Source organism: Camelus dromedarius, chromosome 10 (assembly GCF_036321535.1).
Source record: "Camelus dromedarius isolate mCamDro1 chromosome 10, mCamDro1.pat, whole genome shotgun sequence".
Taxonomy (NCBI): Eukaryota; Metazoa; Chordata; class Mammalia; order Artiodactyla; family Camelidae; genus Camelus; species Camelus dromedarius.
In genome coordinates this window covers 41,886,830-41,910,798 of record NC_087445.1, presented here as the reverse complement: position 1 = coordinate 41,910,798, position 23,969 = coordinate 41,886,830, and the positions used below count along the sequence as shown (strand labels likewise).

At 32.0% G+C, this 23,969-nt stretch overlaps 1 protein-coding gene across 5 annotated transcripts in view; it reads right to left on the bottom strand.

Annotated features, from left to right (window-relative positions):
• VPS13A (vacuolar protein sorting 13 homolog A) overlaps positions 1-23,969 on the bottom strand; it is a 197,336-nt gene that overhangs the window by 4,676 nt on the left and 168,691 nt on the right. The window contains exons 68-71 of one of the 5 annotated variants that reach the window (XR_010382701.1): positions 19,954-20,068; positions 12,472-12,568; positions 3,576-3,661; positions 1,053-1,084 (exon numbers count right to left, since the gene is read on the bottom strand). Coding sequence is in view for 3 of the 5 variants with exons in the window: in XM_010978070.3 (XP_010976372.1) it covers positions 961-1,084; positions 3,576-3,661; positions 19,954-20,068 (325 nt within the window). In the remaining 2 variants the exon portion in view is untranslated. The other 4 variants (XR_010382700.1, XM_010978070.3, XM_010978071.3 and 1 more) reach the window with 4 other exon arrangements.

The following is a 23,969-nucleotide window of genomic DNA, read 5'->3' as shown; positions in this document are numbered from 1 at the left end:
TGGAGCTGGAACTTCTGCTGGCCATAGTGTCACCAAAGGATAGCCTACTTGGGAATGAAGTCAGCAATGAAGAAATTAAAACCTAGATGAGGGAAGCAAAGATGGAGGAGAGGAAGGGAGGGGGAACAAATGCTAATAATGTCATTTGAGGATAATTAAGCTACAAGATATAGACTTGGATTTTTCAGTTTTATGAGTCAATTAAATCTCTCAAAATCAAACCAAAAAAGATAATAATGCACAAAACTAACTTGGGCTGAGTCATATATTTCTGATTAATACAGCCAGTGTCAAAGTGGCCTTCTGCATAGGTATCTGGTCAAATACTTTGAGGTCAAATACATGATCTTGTATTTCTTTGTATCACCTATAGTACCCCGTGCAATCATCACAACCTACAACGGATATCGAGACTCTGCTGATTTACCAAATGACTGGCAATTTACTGTGTTGTGTATCAGTATCCAAATATCAGGCACTGTGCTAACTGCTAGTAATCACAGTGAGAAATGGTCTCTACCTTCGAGAAGACTGTAACTGAACTAGGAAGGTAACATCCATAAAAAGAGAAAGAACTATCAACAATCGGCTATTTCCAAGTGTCTTTTAGTGAGACTTTCGGGGAAAAATATTTTAGGCAACTGCTAGGGATTCTTAGTTGCACCAATACCTCACTTTCGTGCCTTGGCTAGATGGCAGTGGGGAGGGCGCAGCCCTGTCACTGAGCATAAAATGAGGGCCCAGGGATGTAGTTGTCAATTTTTAGAGCACATGAAGTAGCACTTTTTTCTTCTTGGCCTAGCTTTCTTTTCTTTAAGCCTGAGTAAGACAACAAGTGTAAAGGAAATCCATACAAAGAAAAGGCAACATCTACAAAAGAGGTAGAAACACTGCAAAAGTAAAGACTATTTCAGTTCCTTATTTTCTGTTCCAAGTTTTAAAAAAAACTATTCAAAATACCTTTGCTTCAATGCGTAATCTTCTCCCATGAATAATGAACGGTTCTTTGGTAAACTCATCAAAAGTATACTGCCACTCACAAGTAAGCTGTCCAAATGTTCCTTTTGTTACAAACAACACGCCACTCAAAAAAAGGAAAAAAGAACCCACTTTAAAAACTGAAGCACTCATGTCTGATAATACAGTAATAGCAGGATACACATTCTTTGCAAGTGCACACAGAACATTCACCAAGAGAGACTACATTCTGGGTCATAAAAAATGTTAATGAAGTCAAAAGACCTAAAATACAAACTATATCCTCAGATCATAATGAAACTAGAAAACGAGTAACTGAAAAGTAGTAAGAATATGTCCAAGTGCTTACTTAAAATCATGCTTCTAAAAAAAAGTTCATGGGTCAAAGACTCTCATGGGAAATTAGAAAATATTTTGAACTGAATTAAAATGAAAATATAACTAAAAAAATTTGTAGCTATGCTTAGTGGGAAATGTATAACACAACATATTTATATTAGAAATATAAAGTACTTATATAGTGAAATATGTAAGGAACTTTTTAAGAAACAGAAAAAAGTACAGAACCAATCATCGAGCAATATTTTGGAGAACTTTCATATAATCAATGCTTTAGAAAAAAATGCTTTTATTAATAAGACTCCATGTAATATACTTAACGACCTATATTAGATAGAAGCTTTTAAAATTAAAATCTTGTTTTCCCCCCATTTTGAGGAAAAATCAAGAAATGTAAATTCATGGTATCTATAATAATTCTATTTAATCCCTCCTTCAAAAGCCTTTCTTCCCCAATTCTTCTTTCTGGTGGAAACATCAATTATAGGTACAATCAAGGGCTTCTTTAAGTGTTATATATTTTAAGTTAAGGGACTGAATTAAAGAAACAGCTGGCACATGGCTAGAATGGAAAAGGAGAAAGCTAATCAAGATTTCTCTCTCATCTCAGTTTTCTGTCTCTGATCCCGTTTCACCAATCCCGGATTACAGGGCTGTTGGAACAAGCCTACTAGTCCTCCAATGTATCTTCAACCATGTGAAAAATCAAAGATAGGCTAATCTGATAGCAGGCACCACGTACTCCCTCTCCTGATTCAAAGATTTTTTTTATCTTCAAACACAAAATTCAGAGAGAAAGAAAATTCTGAGTATAAACATCACCTTTCAATGCACTACAACTAGCTCACTACACTTACTCTGTCAAGGTTTATGTGGCCTCATTTAAAAAGACAGTCATCTCTAAAATGCTACAGTATTTGGAAATAATTAACTTTGCAACCGACTCTTGTTTAACTCTCGATGAGTCACTCTTCCTTTAGTCAATACAAAGAAGGGTTAATAAAAACATGATTGAAAGTTGCTATGAACAAAAATGACTGTTGAAGCACTGTATGTAAGCTTAAGAGTTCAGAACAAACTTAGATGTACATTACAGTACTTACTTCTGAATGAACACTAGGCAGTCATTTACAAATTAAGAAAGATCTCCATATGCTGACATGGAATACTCTTTAGGACATAAATCTTAAGTAAAATATTATGGTATAGAAAGGTGTGTTTAATAGATTCCCATGAACATTAAAGTATGTATGTTTATGCTTATATAGGCAGCTGTGTGCTTTTATAGGCAGAGTGTTTCAAGAAGGATACAAAAGAAACAAAGGTAGTTGCCTCTCTGGTGAGGGGAAAAGAGGGACTGAGATAGAATGAATACTGGCTTTCACATTTATACCTTCTAAAACTGAGTTTTCTTACTTTCTGTTACTTTTTAAACAAGAAAATTAAGATAGTGCTATAAACTTTAAGCTCAGAAATTATTAGGATTAAAAACATTAAAAATGATTGCTAAATTTAATAGTCAATCTGAAACAAGACACTTGTATAAGTTCACCTTTTTGGAAGTGAATGAAACCACACAGGTTAATCAAGCACTCCTTTCTATTTAGCCATAACTTCTCCCTCAGCCACATTTTCACTCTCCACTCTCCAGAAACTTACCCAAATATGGCACTTGCTTACTCTTTTCTCCAGTTTCATTATAGTAACTCCAGCAAACACTTGCCCCACCAAGGCTATGTCACTGTGTATTTTTGCATGTATCCCTACCCCTCTACTGTCTACAGGTTTATCTGGAGGTTTACCTGTAGCTGGAAGTATCCACATAAAAACTGATCTGCCTACTGCCTACTACTGATCTGCCTAGGAATACCTACTTATGTGAATGAATCTCTATGTATTCTAATGGTTAGATACCACCAGAAATCTATTGACTTCTGAAATAACCTGAAATTATGTATTTTTCGAGAAGGGGAAGGACTGGTACTGCCTACCCTTGAGATGATAGTTTTGTGGTAATTTCTGTATCCATTTAATTGGCTGAAACGAATACTAAAATATTTAAAATTATGTTTGTGCATGGTATGCATGTATCTGTATGTATGCTCAGTTTCAGGGATGAGGCTTGTAGTGCAACAGAACCACAGTCAGCTGGAATGAGTGTGACTGTGTGGAACAAAAGGTGAGGAACAACTGTTTTACTTCACGAGTGGCTGTCAATTAACCCCTTATCAAATTATATGAGAGAGAGAAAAAGTTACCTTTTGGTTATCATTAACATATCTGTTTTATTAATCATGACATGGGTAAAATATTTGTATTTTGCAAATCTTCCATTTTCCATGACCTAAAAAAAAAATGAGAGTGAGAAAATCATTAATATCATGTTCAAATTCAAGTAATGCCTTACTGATCCTCTAAAAACCTTTGTCAAGGGGGCAAATCATTAGCACACTTAAACCAAAATACATTGTTAGAAAGTTGAATATTCACAAGATCACTGCTTCTTCCTTTTTAAAAGCACCTTTTTATGCTGCTTTATTTAAGATAACTCAGTTGCAGCTATACCACTCTTTAATGCTAAATTTTTAGAAGATATTGTTACCTTACAAAGTTTAATTTGAACCTACTGAAGTTACTATGAAATGATCACATTCATTTTGTCTTGGAAAACAGATTAGTATTTGATCACATCTGTACAAAAACACATGTAAACACTAACACATATTTAAACACACGCATCACATAAATTACTACTAGCCCCCAATTGCCTCTTCCCTGAAATTTTCCTATCTGCCTTACAAACATGTTTTTCTTTGCAAATCTCACAACTCATTCAAAATTAAGCAGCAGAATGTTTCTGAACATCAGGAAACCCCAGGACTTAATTAGCCTATGCAACAGCCTATATATCTTTAAGACTGCTGAAGCACTGTTTACCCATTACATCGTCAATGATTCTTTGTCTCAGAAAACATAAAGTAACTACATAAACAAAATAGACCTATCATTTAAAAATTTGTTCTCAGTAATATTTACTCTGAGGATGGAGTTACTCTGGCTAGTAACTCTAGTTATTTAAAATACATAGCAGGCTAGACTATTATTTTTTAAAGGCAAACAATGTAATTGTAACTAAGATTCCTCAAGAATTTAGCCAAAATGTAGATCTCTTGAAGAAATTCTAAAAGAGGATATAAAGATCCCAGAAAATTGTGTCCCATGAGGCTATATCAAAAAGATTAAAATTATGTAATTTAGAAGAAAGCTAACAAGTGACTTCAATAATAAGGTTGGTTTAGAAGGCTGACAGAATAAACTTTTATGGGAGATAAAAGTTAAAAAAAGCAACAACAGGATAAAACATACAAATAAACTGCACGAAAGAATTTTCTAACTTCAAAGATCATAATATTGAGGAAGCAGTATCTTTACTATTTGCTGTAGTAGGGCAATTAAACTCAAATTCTTTGAATTACAAGTGACAAAGGGATATAACCACAGATTCAGAAGAAATTAATATAATTTATTAATTTATAAATTATGCAATTTGAAAGACTAGGTGAAATGGGTCATGTTTTAAGAAGATGTATATTATTAAGAGAAAATAGCATCAAATATTGGAGAAGAGTAGAAATTATTTGCAGCTGACAGTAGCTGGAAAACCCAAGTACACAAAACTCAGTAACTTTATTTTATAAACACAATAATCAATTTGAAAAATGGAAGGAAAAAGTCCTACTTACAAGGCTAATAAAAAAGATAAATATTTATACATAAGTTTAATAAGTAATGTGCAGAATTTATATGATAAAAGCTGTAATGCTCTATTGAGGGGAATAACAGAAAATTTGAAAATGGAAATCCAAGTCTTATTCTTGGATATAAAATTTCATTATAATAAAAGATGTAATTCCCGCATCCCATTTTTACAGATGTACACTCAACATGATCCCAAGACGGTGTTTGTTAATTTGTTTGGGGGAGGGGGGAAGTGACGTGACAAAATTACACTAAAATTTATCTAGAAAAAAATTGATAATTTCAAGTAACTTATGAAAGGAGAATGAGAACTACCCTAGCAGACATTAATACAATTTATAAAGTTGCAGTCATGAAGCAGTATGGTACTAGTGTCAGTTACATACAGACATACCAATAGAAAGAATACAGATTCCAGAAACTGACTAAATACGCACATTGGATTTTATAAAATCCTACACATCCAAATATAGGAATTTATAAAATCAGGAAAGCACTTCAAATTACTAGGCAAAAACATGCATTATCAAATAAATGGCATTTCAGGCAACTTGCTGGCTAAACCTTGAGCCCTACTTCTTTCTCTCTTTACACCAAATTAATTCCACATTGATCACTGATTTAAGTATACAAAATGAAAATAACAAAACAAAAATAACATTTTAATAATCTTAAAGTTAAGGCTTAAATATAAAATACAAAGTCTATAAAACTTAAAGTAAAAAAAATTGGTTAAGTATTTGGAAATTAAACACCAATGAACAGCAAAACAGTAAGCAAACAGAAATAAAGTGAAAGAAAACAAAAATCAAAGAAGAAATTGGGAAAACATCTGTCAATACAGTGATTCAGAACTAATTTCATAACAGAATTCTAGAAATATGAATAAGTGAATAGAAGGAAAATGAGTAAGTCTGTAGGAAATTGTTTAAAGGATATGAACAGGTAGTTCAGCAAAATACAAACAAAATCTGACAATCAACATAGGAGATAATTTTCAACTTAATTCAGAATCAAGAAAATCCAAGTCAATATATCTGTTGAGTCAGCAATTCCACTGCTACAATGTAGCTTATGCAAAGGTATGCCAAAATATACATATAGGAATCTTCATGGTAATATTGTGTTAAATGCAAAAAATCTAAATGTTCAAAAATAGGGAACTGTTTAAATAAATTACAGTATAGACATTCAGTGGGACATTATGCGGCCATGAAAAAGAAAAAGGTAGATCTTTTGTGTACTGATGCAGAAAGATGTGCAAGTATATCAAGTAAAAAGAAATTAAATTACTGAGAATGAATGGGGGAGTAGGAACACATACATGTATACTTAGTTATATAAACACAAAAAATTCCCAGAAGTGTTGGTGGTAGCACACCAATCTATTCACAGCACTTATCTCCAGGCTTAGGAAGGATAACAGTGGGGATAGACGTGAAGCTTTTATTTTTAACTTTACATCCTTTTCAGTTTTTAATGTTGGGAAAGAAATTAGCTTGAAAGTATATTCTTTTGTTCTATATGATCAAGTTTTAAAATAAAGAATACAAATATTGATTTCCTCAAGACCCCACTACTATTATGAGTCAAAAGTCTATAAACCCCATTAACAGATCACAGTCTTCAAAAACCTTGAAAGCTAATAGTTTAATTCTAAGTAACTCACATCTATGTTAATATTATGTTAAGTCTGGGTATTGCAATTGAGTCTGCCTTTCATCACTTTCCACTTTTCAGACCCAATCTAACCTGTACACTTAAGTAATTAAACCACTTTCAATAGTCACAAAACATCTCCTATAAACAAAAACTAAAAAAGTAATTAACGCAATGCTTTCTGGAGTACATAAAAAACCTTAAAAGAAGCAGCACTTCAAATGTGACTGGTCAAAACAGTCTGCTTTGAAACACATAATGAACTGTATTATTTCTTATTAGAATGAACTATTTGAATAAACATCAAAGATAACTCCATACGCAGCAACATTTTGCTGGTGAATCTCCACTACAAACATGAGAATATGGAGTAAGAGCAGTATTAATGACCAGAAGCTACAACTTTGGAACTAAATCCCACAGAAAGATGGGACAGAATGTGACAGCTTACCAGCCATCATCTTCCATCATGCTGTAAAGAATCTACAAATGTCATGCCTTTGGTCACAATTTCCTGCCTAATTGACTTTATAAATTCGCTACACATGAAGCTTTATACTTTTCAAAACATCATTTATATTAATTTTAAAAATTCCGGAATTTTAGACCTGAAGGAATTTTGTTGTTCATCCAAACGAATTTCTTCCTTGTATGCATGAAGAAATTGAGGATCGTGTCCTAAGTGTCTTTCCTATCTAATATTCATAACAACCTTATGCAATTGGATTAATATTATAGTGAAGTGACTTGCCTGAGGTCATATTATCAGCTGCAAAACTGGGCTCAGAAAAGTGGTTTCTTTACTTCTAATTCCAGTGCTTTCACTACACCATGATGGTGCCAGGCACATGTTTCCACGGGACCTCAAAAATATCTCCAATATCCCTGGTTGCTGGATGTTGCTGAGGCAGGTTGCAAAAGCAGCTCAGGCAGGCTCAATTTTTTTTCGGTTAATTAAGGGTCCAAATAGTGTAATATTAATGTCCTATCCTCCTTCATCCCAAATAGATATTAGGTATGAACGTTTCTATTAAACTAATTTGTGATACTCTTTAAAATAAATGAAGAACTAGCAAAGTCAGGGCTAGGAATCACAGGTAGAGCCTTTCAGTTAAGCCCAAAGTTTGGCAGAAGTATCAACAGATTTGCCTGAAGTATCAAGTACAATAGCCAGTACTGTATTTTTTGTTTTTGTTTTTTTCACGGGGTAGATAATTAGTTTATTTACTTTTTTAGTGGATGTACTGGGGATTGAACTGAGGACCTTGAGCAACTCTACCACTGAACTATATACACCCTCTCCCCTCAACAGCCAGTACTTTAGACATCTTAGCTTCACTTATATGCTACAGTATTAAAGGAAAACCAATTTTTGCATTTTTCATTAACAGAATATATAAATTACCTATCATCATTTAAGAACTTTCTTAAAGATACAAACAAACACACAGGAAACTGCATTCATTATATATAATTGTCAGAACCTATAGGTAACAATAAAATGTATGGTTACTGGTAAAGGATTCCTTTTGCATTAGAAAAAAATGAGTATGTAAACCTTAGTTTATTAGATATAAATAAATACAAACCAAAATGATTATACAATAGAAACATAAAAAGTAGGAACTGGAAAGTATCAGGATTATCCTCTACTAATACTCATATTTCCTGCAAGATAAGTCCCAATTCTTCAGAAAAAGAACATAGCTAGCAACTATAATACAGTAAACACTGCCAACGCTTTCAAACCACCTAAATGCCATGAAGCAGCAGAGTTCTATAACAAAAATATTTCTGAAAAAAACAAAGCAAAATACGAAAAGACAGATGATAGGAACAAATCACTAACATGGAAGGTTTTACATCTCAAACAATATAAAATGCTAATATTCATCGGAAATATATGTGAGAAAATTGGGTAAAGATAAGAACACATAGTTAAAAACAAAACCAAAATCTGATCAGTATCTGACTCTTTTGGAAGATGAGTTTCATAGAGGTACAAATGAGATTTTTTTTAAGATAGCAGCATGAATGATAAAAGGAAAATGAAGTTTATCTAAATGGAAGGTAAAGAATAAAATGCTATCAAGCAACAAAATCTACTGAGTAACAAATAAACAGTTTTATAGATTAGCTAATTTTAATAGTTAGGAGAAATATAAAAGGTTTATGAACAGATAATACTAAGAAATAAAGTGTACTTTTAAAAACAACAAAATTCAGGGAGGTAATCAAATTAAAATGGCAAATGCTATGATTTCTCAATTATTTAAGAAGTAAATAGATGACTTGTTCAAAATATTCTTTTCTTTAGAGAAATATTAGTCAATAATTGTAACTTCCTTAGAGTTATCCTATTAAAGGTTAGGGAAAAAAAGGTTTTATCAATTCACTTTTTTTTCCTCTAAAGTTGAAGTATAGTTGACTTACAATGTTGTGTTAGTTTCAGGTATACAGCAAAGTGATTCAGTTACACATATATACATGTTCTTTTCCATTATAGGTTATTACAAGATATTGAATATAGTTCCCTGTGTTTACACCGTAGGTCCTTGTTATTTATCTATTTTATAAAAAGCAGTGTGTATCTGTCAATCCCAAACCCCTAATTTATCCCTACCCCCTACCCCAATTCACTTTAAATATAGGAAATCTGAGGGTTATGGCCAGGAAAAACATGGTACTCAACCAAGCTTCATGGGCAAATATAGTAGAAATTCATTACCTAAAAGCCCAAAGATTTCATATATATACTAGAATAAATATAAACATGAGTAGACAAGTGATATTTACCTCATTATGTGAGGTACACTGGTTTTTAAAAAATCGAATCTAATTGACTGTGTCATTAAATGTGAAGAGGAATTAGGCATTATTTAATCTTTCTATACCTCTGTCTCTGCCCATGCAAATGAACTATTTTGACTGTCAGCCTAAGTACAAGCTAGCTGACAGCTTAGAGCAGGAAAGCTGAGCATAAACCTGTGACATAAAATCGTATTATCTTAAGAGATGTGAACTGTCATCAACTGGTTCAAATAAGAGTTTGGAGAAAGGACAGAATTATGCTCATTACATAATTATGTGCATTGACAGCAGAAGACCATTAATTAACCTACCTAATACATTCTAGAAGGGCCAGGGAAATTGGTCAGAAATACTTTAAGTGGACAGTTACAAAAGTCTCTCTAATGCATTTCCAGCAGAACCGCTACTGAACAACATTTACTGACCCATGATACTATATAAACGAAAACAGTAACATTTCTTTTAAAATACTGTATAATTCAGAGCAGTCCAAGTCACTGAGGTTTTATTGCTTCTATCGCTTACCAATTAATGTGTGGAAATTGTCCCAACATTCTAAAGTATTCTATTAACCTTAAAAGGAAAAAAAAAGGGCATAATTTAATGACGGTTTTACTTTGGCAAAGAGGAGACAAAGGAGGAATACAGAATTCACATAACGATGACTGAGAACTAGCATAAATTGTTATTTATTTGGAATAATGGAAACATAACAATGAATTCCTATTAGACACTGTACTAAAGATCACATACGTCACTTGTTTTAATCCTAGCAATACCACCAAGGTACTTTTATCTTGGTGTTATATGCCAGGTACTGTTAGGTACTACAGTTATCTCCATTGTACAGTCTGGAACATGAGATCAGATTAGCATAGTAAGACTATAAGCCAGTAAAAGGAAAAGGCTGGTACTGAACTCAGGTTTACAAGGCTCCAGAATTCAGGCCCTGAGCCATATCATATGGCTGCATCTCAGGTATTTTTATTTTCAAAATGAGTTAGCACAGAAGAAATACATACATTCCAGAAGATGCAGTGGGAATCCCATTTTAACAGCTCATTGGAATATGGATTCAGATAGTCCACAAGCTGTGTCATGTCTTTTGTAATGCTTCAACTTCATGTAATACCTAGGGATCATTATCTCTGTGGAAGATTGGGCATATCGTATGTGTCTTTTGATTTCTACAGTTCCTAAGCCTTGCATGTAACAGCTGATCAACAAACAGGAATGAGACTATAAAGATCCAACAACAAAGTGCTGGCATGTGTTTTAGTCCCAATCATTAGAATAATAAAGCTCACTACAATTATAAGCTCATGAGAGATGAGCAGAATCTTGACCACTCTCCTCAGTGTGTAGCCTTAAGACCTGGAAGAATGCCTAACACATAACTAATAGGAGTTTAAGAAATACTTGTATGAAGAATTAATACATGGCATTACATTTTTTCTTTGTATTCATATAAACTATGCTGTCAGATTGTACAGCAAAAAATTCAATTATACATATATAAGTACACATTTACTCTTTTGGCAATTTAAAAGTTAAAAGTAGCCTTGCAGTTATTCCAGAAAGGCTAACTCTACAGGAAATATCCAGCTCCCCGTACTTGTATCCCAACCCTGCAGCTTCATGAGATCCTAACTAAAACCACCACCTCAGGCTCAAAGTGCCACAAAACGTCTAACTGTACATTTCTCCACACTGCTTCCTATAGGACTCTTTACAGTGGTAAATTTTCACTGAATTACAGCTCATCAGAATCATCATCAGAAGTAACTATGGTATCAATTTCATTTGAATTGGACTCAACTGACAAAAAAAACTATACATGGTACTTCCTTTCATAGGATATTAAATTTTGTTTTTAGGTGAATCAAAGTGGCCTCCAATTTAATTCCGAATTGAAGATGAATTATTTTACTTGGCAAGAGAACAGCTTTTCTTTCATAGGACATTCAGCTAATGTAAAAACAGAATTTTCATAATTTATACTAAAATCTTCTAACAACATTATTGTCAAAGCACACACTAAAAAAAACCTGAATGAACTTTACTCAGCTCAACTTACGTTGAGAATCTCTGTGCTGTCGAAAGTAACCAGGGGAAGTTAAAAGGTAGAGTGTGAACATATCAGTAGAGAAGTCAGGCATTGGGTCCCAGGTTACAGTTTAGCACCTTTAGCTAAATAAAGGTTAAAGACCTTTAAACTAATACTTACTACAGAGTTTTAGATCTATTTTCACATCTTTGGTAAGTAGAAAATAAGACTCAGGTTGAACCTACCTGAGCGTAACATTTTTCTTAGAAGTTAAATGTGCTAAATTTTCTATTTTAATAGTATTTATCCTTAATATATTTATAAACTTATGGGATGAAATGATGGCAAACTTGAAAAAGATTTAGTAATCAGTGTCATTTCAGTTACTGGATTAAAAAATAATTTTAAAATTCATTTTATACTTTTTTGACAAAGAGAAAGCTGGAACTTCCCCTACGTGGAAACATCACCTCCAGAAAAAGACATAATCTCAAAGTCTTACTCACACCATATTTTTATGCAATCTTGGAAGGTTCTAAGTGGACTGAATTACTCTTATTGGTCCAAAATAAAGTTATCAGGATTTACTACTAAATGTTCAAAAGTATAGGCCTTCAAAGACAATTTGCCAAAGACTCTCCAAGAGAGTTCTGTTAAACTAATGAATGAGGCATGAGGACTGTATCCAAGTTGGATAGGTAATCTCTTTTTCACGGGATCTGCTTTATCTGAGATGCTAACTCTTATTTGCCTTGATAACAGAATTTGGCTCTCTTCAGTTTTCTCATCCCATTCAGAAGTATGCTTCTGGAGAGGAAGAGTTTAAAATGAAGAGTGAAATCCAATAAGGCTTTGTCTCCTAGTTCTTGTCCACTTACTCAAAATTTCAGATGAAGCCAGGAAGAGTGTTCAGCACTACTGTGGTGATCTGACTGCCTAGGATAAGCCCTTTCTTCCAGATCAGTTGTAATTCTCCTTCCGAAGTAAAGGGAAAGACCACGTCAGCTGAAGGCAGTTATCTTCCAACTGCTATTAAGGCAGTGTTTGAAGCTAATTATAAACATCTGTAATTTCTGAAAAAAAAGAAATATACAACAAACAACAACAGTCTCCCTTCTACAACAACTTACATAATGGCAACTAAGATATCTTTGTGAGAGATGTAAGAGATTCAAAGACAACACAGATTAAATTTTAAAGTATATCAAACAGTTAAAAAAAAAAAAAAGTACTCTCCCTATGGGACAACCCAGCTGTCAATATTCATACACAATGAAAAACACAAGGATCATACAAACATATACACACACAAATAAATTTTAAGAGGATGAAATTTGGTTGAGTAAATTTTTCTAAGAAAGGTAGAATCAAAAGGTAAAAAGTACGTTTAATCAAAAAGGAAAAGCTTCTACATCAGCTATAAAAATATAGGTCCTGCTGGCCATAATGTATTCCAGAAATAAAGACCAACTTTCCCACACTGGGAATTAAATGGGCCACTTTTTTAATCTTTAGAAGTTAATAACTCTATTTATACAAATTTCCAATAAAACAAAAATATGTAACACAATTTGTATATTTGAGTCATAGCTACATGAATAAAATTTAAAAATGAAATATGCCACAATAAATGGTGGGGAGATGGTAATTTTTTTCTTTTCTATTCCTATTTTTCTTTATTGAGCATATAATACTTAAACAATGTAGAAAATAATCTAATTTTTGAGAAATTTCACATCTGTAAAATACTAAAATTGTAGACTGAGAATCAATGTTAGTTAACTGATTCACAAGAGGGATTTACCTTTTTCCAATGAGGATGAGTCTCTAATTTTTTTTTTAATTCAAGGAAACTCCAAGCTTTATTGAATACATTAAAAAAATCTTTGTAGATATAATGTACTTAATTATTCATAAAAGATAATTTATAGTATAAAAACATAGTATTCCCAATCAAAAAGTTATATACTTAACTAGACCTCTGAATACCCTGATTATGTTTATAAAAACACAATGACTATATTTTGAATGTTCCAAATAATTAAGGATCTCTAAGATCCAGAGAAATGGCATACTGCAAATTTAGCAAATATCTTTGTTATCATTTCAATGCATAGAGTATGTATACGCAATGAAGAAGGTTACATGAAAAAATAATTTTACAAAATTATTAAACATTTATTTTAAAGCAAAAGTTTGGAGGTACACTATTGCTATATACATACTGGTTGATACACAGTAACTGTTAAGTAAATTTATCATGTTGATTGAGAGACAACTATGGACATGAAAATGGTCTACTACATTAAAACAAACCAAACCATACACTCCTACATATGACCATCATAAATCACTCTCATTAGCTCCCTAACACAGACCTATCTGAAATCATGTGCTTCATTCTTCTTTAATGCAGGACTTTCTGTGGTGTTTTGTATAGTATGGATTGTATTCACTGTACTTCATGAATTCAAACATTTATCCACTAAAATTAAGATTAAATTAACAATCTAAACATTTTAAATTGATCTCCATTTGTTTCAAAGGTACAGGCGTAGAATAAAAAATAAAATTGACATTCTTTTCACATACTCATCATAGTTATTATTTGACCTAAATGAATAGTCTGCATATCTTATTTAGACCCCACAGTACCTTTAATATTTTGGACTATTATAGCAAGTTATAAACATGCAAGGAAACCTATAAAACAAAAACTGAGGCTTAAAAGTACAGTAGAAAAGTAAAATAAAAGTTGGGATGGTTGTTTCTGGTCTTCCTCCCATCACTCTAGGAGGGCATATGGCAAAATTTCACCACAGGGTATAAATTAGACAAACTACCATAGCAGCTATTACTGCAGTCATCATTCTCTAGTGTATATGACTTGGGACGTAAAAGACAGTAACACATATTTCATGTTGAACTTTGATCTCCTAGCCACAGATCTACAAAGGCTCCATCTGTCAATTTTAATAACATGACCTTAAAATTAACACTCAATATTCCATCAAAGATACATGTTTTGAACAATTCAATAGGTAAAATTTATAAAATCCTGATTTTAAATATATAAGCAAATTGAAATTTATTCCAACTTCCTTTTCTATAAGGAATATTGAATGTTAGCAATATTATTCTGGATTTACATTTCTTGTATGTATATCCAATGTGAGCACCAATTAATTTCATTTATAGGCTCCTACAAGCAGATTATTTATCCATGGTGATAGGTGTTTACAATTTCAGGATTTCTATAAATTTTCCTTCCTGCCAGTCTTCAATATGTTATTCAAGTGTCAAACAGACACAGAGGAAAACAAAGAATAAATGATTATTCCCTTAGGGAAGAAGAACGAACCCTCTTTCCCTTTTTCTACACATAAGCAATGACCACGTAGAAATTCACAATATAAATAAAGGATATGGAAAGGTATGGTATTAAACAGTCAAGTTTTCGAACTCTGCTTCCTCACTAGACTTTATTAGATGGATATTTCCCATTTTTAAAGTTCTAATTACAGAGCCACTAATAAAAGAACTGTTCATCTCATTAAAATCCCAAGTTGAACTCACTTTCTACATATTTGATGAGGAACAAGAAGATATTTTTGTTGAAGTCCTGTATCTCCATCAAGAAAACAGAGCTATCCTCAGTCTTTTTTCTCAAATAAAAGCAACATAATAAGTATATTTTTTAAACTGGAAAAATAATACCTGTCAGCAAAGAAGCCTGAAAAGATTATTTCACTGTGTCAGGAAAACAGAAAGAACAAGGGCAATTATACCATTAAAGAACACAAGTCATTTCCACGGGCTAAAAACTTATGAATCCCTAAGACCACATGGACAAAGTGTTCTAGTTACTAGAATACTGCTTAAAATCTTTTTAATGTTCAAGAGATTTTAAACAAATGTAATTCTACCTCCAATTTTCTTTTCATTAAAATGGTAAGTCACTGCTAAAATACCCAGAATTTTTTTCAGATAAATTCATAAGGATCTTTATGAAATCTATACCATAGAATTGTCACAGACTAACCACAGGAAACTCAGTAAATGTCTTGCAAACAAGCAGTTTTGCATTTTCTCCTTTAGAAAGGCTTCGTGCTTAGCAATATTTGGATCTAAGAAGTCAGTGAAGAAATATCTAGACCCTTCTTTCCTCAGGTATACACAACATAAGAGTAGGCTGTGTTAATCCTAGCTTCTAGAAGCAGCAGGCTTTGTTTGATTTTGACCAAGGGTGAGAGAGCAGCAGTGCAGGACAAATACAAACTGTCTCTGATACCAGTAGTGACTATTCTAATGGTCACTGCTTTAATTTATTTACTTATTCCAAAATGATAAAAGTACTATATTTTGATGAAAACAGTAATTAGATGATTTGACATTCACAAATTTTCTTAGTCCTAGCACACACAACCTTGATTTCTACTTAATCTAAATGTGCTAGGCAAGGAGAAATTTCAAAAAAGCTGAATTTTTTAGCTTTGTTTTTTGTTGGCTCAATATTAAAAATCTGAGTCATTTTCTAAGAATAGTGAATAATGATTTATAGAGATAAAATCCTGATAAACCTAAGACTAAGAAGAGACTCAGAAATCATTGGCTGAATAAATTAAACCAAAAGCTGAACAATTAAGGCAAGTATCTACTACAATCTAAGCTCATTATAAGCAAAATGTTTAACATAAATTAAGGTAAATGTCCTTTGTTGATCCAAAAGTAGAGCCGTCACAAGGGATCAAACATCATACTACTTTTTTTCCCCCAAACATCATACTAATAGGCATTCATTTTTTAGAGTTTTTTTTTTAAAGTACATCTGATATACTAGAAAAGTAAAAAAAGTTTTATCTAAGTTGAAATTAAAAAAAACTTCAGTACACATAACATGAAACAGATTTGCTTATTCTTTCAGAAAACTAGTTAACAGTTTTTCAATATTACCCAGAAGAAATATATATAACTATGCTTACTATAAAAATTTTTCTCATGTCTTGAATTAATTCATAACATTTTGTAATAAGGATACAGGCACACGGATATGCAACTTAATAAGTATAATGATTGTAAAACCAATTTTGTTCACTGTTCCACAAAAATATATATATAACAAAATGAAATAAAAAGTGAACCAAATAAAAGAATACTTTTTTATATTCTGAGACTATAAATTATTTCACTATCTAACCTTTATGACAAACTATGAATGTTTCTTATAATAATAGTTCAACCTACATGATTTTGGAATAGAACAACAAATTCGTATTGCTTCAAGTTATATGTTTATTCTTATTGAAAGAAATTTGACAAAAATACTTCTAAAATGCTAAGTAAATGTAAAATATTGACTGGCTATTACTATTCTTTTTCTTTCTTTCCTTTTTTAAAACTCAATTACATTATATTACAGCCCAGAAAATTGACAGAGAACATTAAAAACAGCATTTTGCTAACAAATAAGCAGATAACTTAAAATGAAACTAGTTAACATCAAAAAAAAATTGCCTAACTTTACATCTCAAGGACAAACTTACACAAAGCTACAAATACATACAAGCAAATGCTATAATATATAGTATGCCCTACTTTTGACATAAAATACATTTTTCTGTGCTTAAATAAGGCAATTCTGGTTTTTTGAAAATGTATAGGAAAACATTTTAAGAAGAAAAAGTACTTTTAACTCCCTAAAAATGGACACATGGGCATTATGGTAGCAGTCATACAAAACATGTTAATAAAACATTCCAAATAAAATGATAAAGAACATATGAATTTTAACATTTCAGATCTGACTAATCATCGTGATCATCATTATCATCATCACTACTGCTACTGTGAGCCATAATCCACTCCCTGTAGACCTGAATTTTCTGTAAGCATGGTAAAGAAAAAAAGAAGCACAAAGGTTAGTTAAGTATGGCAAATTGCTTGGAAAACATGTAAAATTATGAAAAATTTCAAGGAGTCAATAATTTTGAAGATTTTTTAGTCCTGAACGGAGCAATAATTATGGATATAGTATATCATAACATAGTAGACTTAAGACTAAACTCCATTGGTTGGTACACTCAATGTATAAAGTAGCTGGATGAAAAAACTAAGGTATTCTGTGAATATATTAGAATTATTCTATTTCTCTAGTAGGCAACTTTATTGACTACTTGGAAGCACTATAATACTGGACCACTTTCTAGATAGAAAGGTACACCATGAAAGAATGTATCTCATATATAATTATCATATATAACTTAGTGAACACAGAGCACCATTTTTTAGAAAATTAGAAAATAAAAGGACAAACGTGAAAGTACTAAATATTTTCTAAGGACATTATTAAGTCACTTAGATTAAATCTAGGCAGATGAGATTTTAAATACTGTTTATAGGTCATCTATTTCTTTGCCACAGTACTGGCATTTATATATTTTAAAGTGTTTGCTAATAATAGAGTTTTGATTCAAAAAAGCACTATTACCGCTAAAGCAACAACCCACATCTTACACCTGTAGGAGAGTAATGCTAAACATGAACATCCTAAGGCATCTGGTGAATTCCTATAGGAATTCCAGTTAATACTGTGCTTTGTGCTGTTGCTGAAAAATAAGTAATGACTGACAAGGATTGTGAATTTTTACTCACTTAAATATCTCTAAAAGCAATTAATGCTAATATTGGCCTACTAAAAACAGTAGGCAAGTTTAAAAATAGTCAATAAACCCTAAAGTTTAAAGCTTCAGAAAACAATGAAAGTGTAGAACAAATTTACTTGTCTCTGAAATCAAGTTATCAACCATGAGAAATTTTTGGTTATATCTCACGGCTTTTTTTATCATCTGTTACTTAACAATGATGATGTATGTCTAAACTTGCCTCACTACTCATCCTTACTTCCTAAGTTTATAAAATACTTTCTCAAGAAGTATTTTTAATTTCTCAAAAGGCAATTTGATAACTTCAGTCTAGTAAAATGTTCATAACATGTTGTGTTCTAACAAGAAAAGGCAGATTGTGAGTAGAAATGTACGCTTCTATTGTATTAACTATAGGCGACTTCTGAAACATTTCCAAAGAATGATATACTGTCATTGTAGAGTTTGTCAACATGCCCTTTAGAACACAACCTCTCACTAAATCGCCAGTTCTATTCCAATATGCAATTATTTTAAACACATTAAAACACAATGTAAAACTACTTTACTAAATATCACATATTAACTCAATGGTTATATTTTATGGAAGTACATTTAATGAAAAATTATATACTCTGCATGTAGTGGATAAAATATTAAATTTTAAAATCTTTACCCTGTTCACTTTAAACAAAACAGTATTTAAAATATTAAGGCTATAAAAGAACCATCTCTTCCCACAATTTACTATTACAATGAATATTTTCAAGTCTCTACAACAGAATGACTTCTTGTTTGTTTTCAAACAAATGGTTTAATTTAGTGTTCCACATCTAAACCACAGAAACAACTCTGAATTGGTATATCCTAATATTGTTTATGTTACCCACAGCATAATCCAAATTTCAAAAGGTCCAATTTAGAAAGTAGAAGTTATCTAAACAGATAAAATATTTTACCTTCAAATTGTCTACTGCTCCAAAAGCTAATTTTTCGTACTAAAAGACATTGGTTTTCATGTGAATTGCTTATCAATTCCACAGGGTTTTAAACAGACCACACAAGCATAAAACAGTAAGAGGGTCATGGACATTTGAACATCTTCAAAAGAAAAGCAAAGCCCAAGAATTCACAATGATTTTTTTCTTTATCCATGCCTACTTGGGCATGAGGATTATATCCGGTATAAAGGCTGTCAGTGGTTTGACAAACAGAAAGAAGTACTCTAAATAGAAATGGTCTAATTGAGCAAATAAGAACCATCAACTGTGAGGGTACACAAGGTACAATGGCTTTCAACAAATCTAGTAAATCCAGTATGGAACTAAGAATACCCTATAAAAAAGATCGGATTGGCCCAAAATCCTATACAAAAAGTTACCAACATAAAAAGCTTTTCTTTGCATTCAAAATACTGAAACAGCTGTACGTAGTTTGTAAATTTTAATGCTAAAATCTACTGTTGGCTTTCACATGCAAAGTCATGCATTAACTGTTTTCATATCAAACTTTTTGATGCCTGTAAAAAAGAAAAAAAAATCTTATAGTAAATAAATGTATATTTAAGACCTACATAAATGTAAGAAACTATAACTGGAATTAAGAAAAACATATAAAAGCCCAAGTAATCTAATATATACTTAAAGCATTATATAGCTGCTTTTTAAAAAGCTGACTGGACTAAACTAATCTTAATTTAGAAGATATTTCTTTACCCACCTGTAACATCTGATTTCCAGTGCCATCCCTCAGCCTGTAAGGTCTGATAACTCCATCTTCATTAAAGAACCTAGGGGGTCGCAGACTCTCTACTTCATCAGAGCTCTCTGTAGCTCTAGAAGTAAAAAAACACACTTGACTTTAAAAATCACTAAAAAACTCCTAACTACACTTTAAAATGCAACTACAAAAAAGGATCTTCTTTTGGATAAAGTAAGAGTTACATCACTTTTTTATTTTAAAATTTGTCTTTATGACATAAATAATGTAAGTTCTGTAGAAAAATGTAAAACTGTAAAGAAGTTGGTTTATAGATTCCCCTAGTTTTTCTTTGTGGACAATAATGAGAGAATCAGCACCTGATGAGTACTGCTTTTTCTATTCTGATTAAGACTTTAAATTTTTCTTTTCCCATTTCCTAGTATATAATTTCCTCCAGTACAATGCTAAACATAAGAGGGGACTGCAAGCATCCTTCTCTCATTCCTAACTTTAAAAGGAAAGCTTCTAAAAGTTCTTCATGAAGTACAGATATCAGGAATTTTTTTTTTCAAAGGCGCTGCTTGTCAAGCCAAGGAAGTTCATTTTTACTATCAGTTTGCTAACAGTTTTTTTGTTGTTGTTACTGTTATTGAAAATCTTGAATGCACAATGAATTTTAAAGGAGGAATTTTTCCCTGGTCATTGCTGTGATCGTATGGTTTATCTTGTTCCATCTATTAATGCTATAAGTCACATTACATGTTTTAATGTTCAAATACCCTCACATTACTACTTGGGCTTGATATGTATTGTTTGAAACACATATACACATTGCTGAATTTGGTATTGTAATTTTTTATTTAGTATTTTTGATTGTATGGACCTACATAAAAATGATTTATTTATTTGTTCATTCATTCATTCAACAAATATGCATATATTCAATAAATATTAAGAGATTATCATGTAACGTATTCATATGTACAGACACATGTATATGGATCACTTCTTTAATTATAAGGAGAAATTGGCAGAATGGATAAAAAATATGATCCAACCATATGCTGTCTACAAGAAACTCACTATAGGGTCAAACACAATGAAAGTAAAAGGATATACCATGTAAATAATAACCAAGAGAGCTGGAATGGCTATACTAAAATCAGAAAAAATTATACTTTAAACAAAAAAATTCCTACTAGATACAAAGGACACCTTACAAAGAAAAGGGGTCACTATATCAAGAAGATATAAATATATAAGTACTTGACAACAGAGCCCCCATATATAGCAAAAAATGACAGAACTGAAAAGTAAAAAATATAATTCAATAGTAATAGCTGAATATTTCAAAACTCAATTTTCAGTAATGTGTAACAGATAGATCAGCTAGGAAACAGAAGACTTAAACAACACTATAATTCAACTAGACCTAAAAGACGTCTATAGAACACTCAATCCAGCAATAGCAAACTAGACATTCTTCTCAAGTGCACGTGGAACATTCTCCAGGACAGATTATATATTAGGCACAAAACATGTCTCAAAAAATATATAAGTACCGAAGCATATATAGTATGTATGATTTCTGACCACACAGAATAAAATTAGAAATCTTTAAGAGAAAGAAATTTGGGAAATCCATAAACTTGTGGAAATTAAAGGTAAAAGAAAAAAAATCACAAAGGAAAGCAACTATTTTAAGACAAGTGAAAACAAAAACATACAAAAATGTAAGGGACAAAGCGAAAACAATGCTCAGAGGGAAATTTATAGCTGTGAATGCCCAATATTAATAAAGAAGATCCCAAATCAATATTCTAACTTTACACCACAAGAAACCCTGAGGAAAGCAAACCAAATTCCAAAGCCAGTATAAGAAGTGAAATAATAAAGGTTAGAGCAGAGAAAAATGAAACAGAAAAAATAAAAACAATGGAAGGAATCAATAAAACCAAAAACTGGTTCTTTGATAAAGTCAACAAAAATGACAAATCACTAGTTAGACTGACAAAGAAAAAAAAGAGAGAAGACTTAAACTGAATAAAGTCAAGCTGGACAATCCAATTTGAATTTATTTTATATATCAAATAAAGAGACTGAATTAGTAATCAAACTTACCAGAAATAAAAGTCAAATCCAGTTGGCCTCACTGGTGAATTTTACTAAATGTTTAAAAAACATTAACATCAATCCTCTACACACTCTTTCAAAGAAATAAGGAGGAGGAAACATTTCCTAAATCATTCTATGAGGACAGTATTACTCTGATAACAAAACCAAAGATGTCAAAAGGAAACAACAGATCTATGTTCCGGTTAATATATATGCAAAAATCCTAATAAAATCCTAGCAAACTAAATCCATTAGCATATAAAATGCATAATACATTATAATCAAGTGGGATTCATCCCAAACACGTAAAGTTGTTTCAGCACATGAAAATCAATTAATGTAGTACACCATACTAATAAAACAAAGAAAAAAAACACACAATATCAACTTAAAGCATTTGGCAAATACATATACTTAGAAATTTATAAAAAGAAGATATGCACACTGAAAACTACAAATCATTATTGAGAGAAATTAAAGACCTAAACAAATAGAAAGACGCTCATTTTCATAGATTGGGAGACTTAATATTGTTAAGATGGCAATAATCTCTAAATTGATCTACATATTCAATACAATCCCTATCAAAATCCCAGCTGACTTTTTTGAATAAATTGACAATCCTAAATTCACAAGGAAATTCAAGTGACTAAGAAAATACCTAAAAAAAAATCTTCAAAAAGAACAAGAAGCCAGAGGACTCAAATTTCCTGATTTCCAAACTTACTATAAAGCTACATTAATCAAAACAGTGTGTTATGTTTTTGAATTAAGAATTCTCTCTGGATATAGGCCAGGAGTGGGACTGCTGGATCATATGGTAAATCTATTTACAGTTTTTTAAGGAATCTCCATACTGTTTTCCATAATGGCTTCACCAAACTACATTCCCACCAACAGTGTAGGAGGGTTCCCTTTTCTCCACATCCTCTCCAGTATTTATTGTTTGTGAACTTTTTAATGATGGCCATTCTGATTTGTGTGAGGTGATACCTCATTGTAGTTTTGATTTGCATTTCTCTGATAACTAGTGATACTGAACATCTTTTTATGTGTGAATTGGTCACCTGTATGTTTTCACTGGAGAATTGCTTGTTTAGGTCTTCTGCCCACTTCTGGACTGGGTTGTTTGGTTTCTTTATTATTAAGTTGTATGAGCTATTTATATATTCTGAAAATTAAGCCTCTGTTAGTCGCATCACTTGCAAAAATTTTCTCCCATTCCGTAGGTTGTCACTTTGTTTTGCTTACGGTTTCCTTCACTGTTCAAAAGCTTTTAAGTTTAATTAGGGCCCATTTGTTTATTTTTGCTTTTATTTCTATTGCCTGGGTAGACTGTCCTAGGAGAACATTTGCTAAGATTTATGTCAGAGAATGTTTTACCTATGTTTTCTTCTAAGAGGTTTATTGTCTTATATTTAAGTCTTTAAGCCATTTTGAGTTTATTTTTGTGTATGCTGTGAAGGAATGTTCTAACTTCATTGAATTACATGCTGTCGTCCAGTTTTCCCAACAACACTTGCTAAAGAGACTGTCTTTATGTGTATTCTTGCCTCCTTTGTCAAAGATTAATTGACCACAGTCTGCGGGCTTATTTCTGGGCTCTCTATTCTGTTCCATTGATCCATAGGTCTCTTTTAATGCCAATAACATGCAGTTTGATTACTGTAGCTCTGTAGTATTGTCTGAAGTCTGAGAGGGTTAGTCCTCCAGCTTCGTTCTTTTTCTTCAGTAATGCTTTGGCAATTCTGGGTCTTTTGTAATTCCATATAAATTTTAGGATTATTTGTTCTAGTTCTGTGAACAATGTCCTGAGTAATTTGATAGGGATCACATTAAATCTGTAGATTGCCTTCGGCAGTATGGCCATTTTAACAACACTGATTCTTGCAATCCAAGAGCATGGGATATCTAATTCA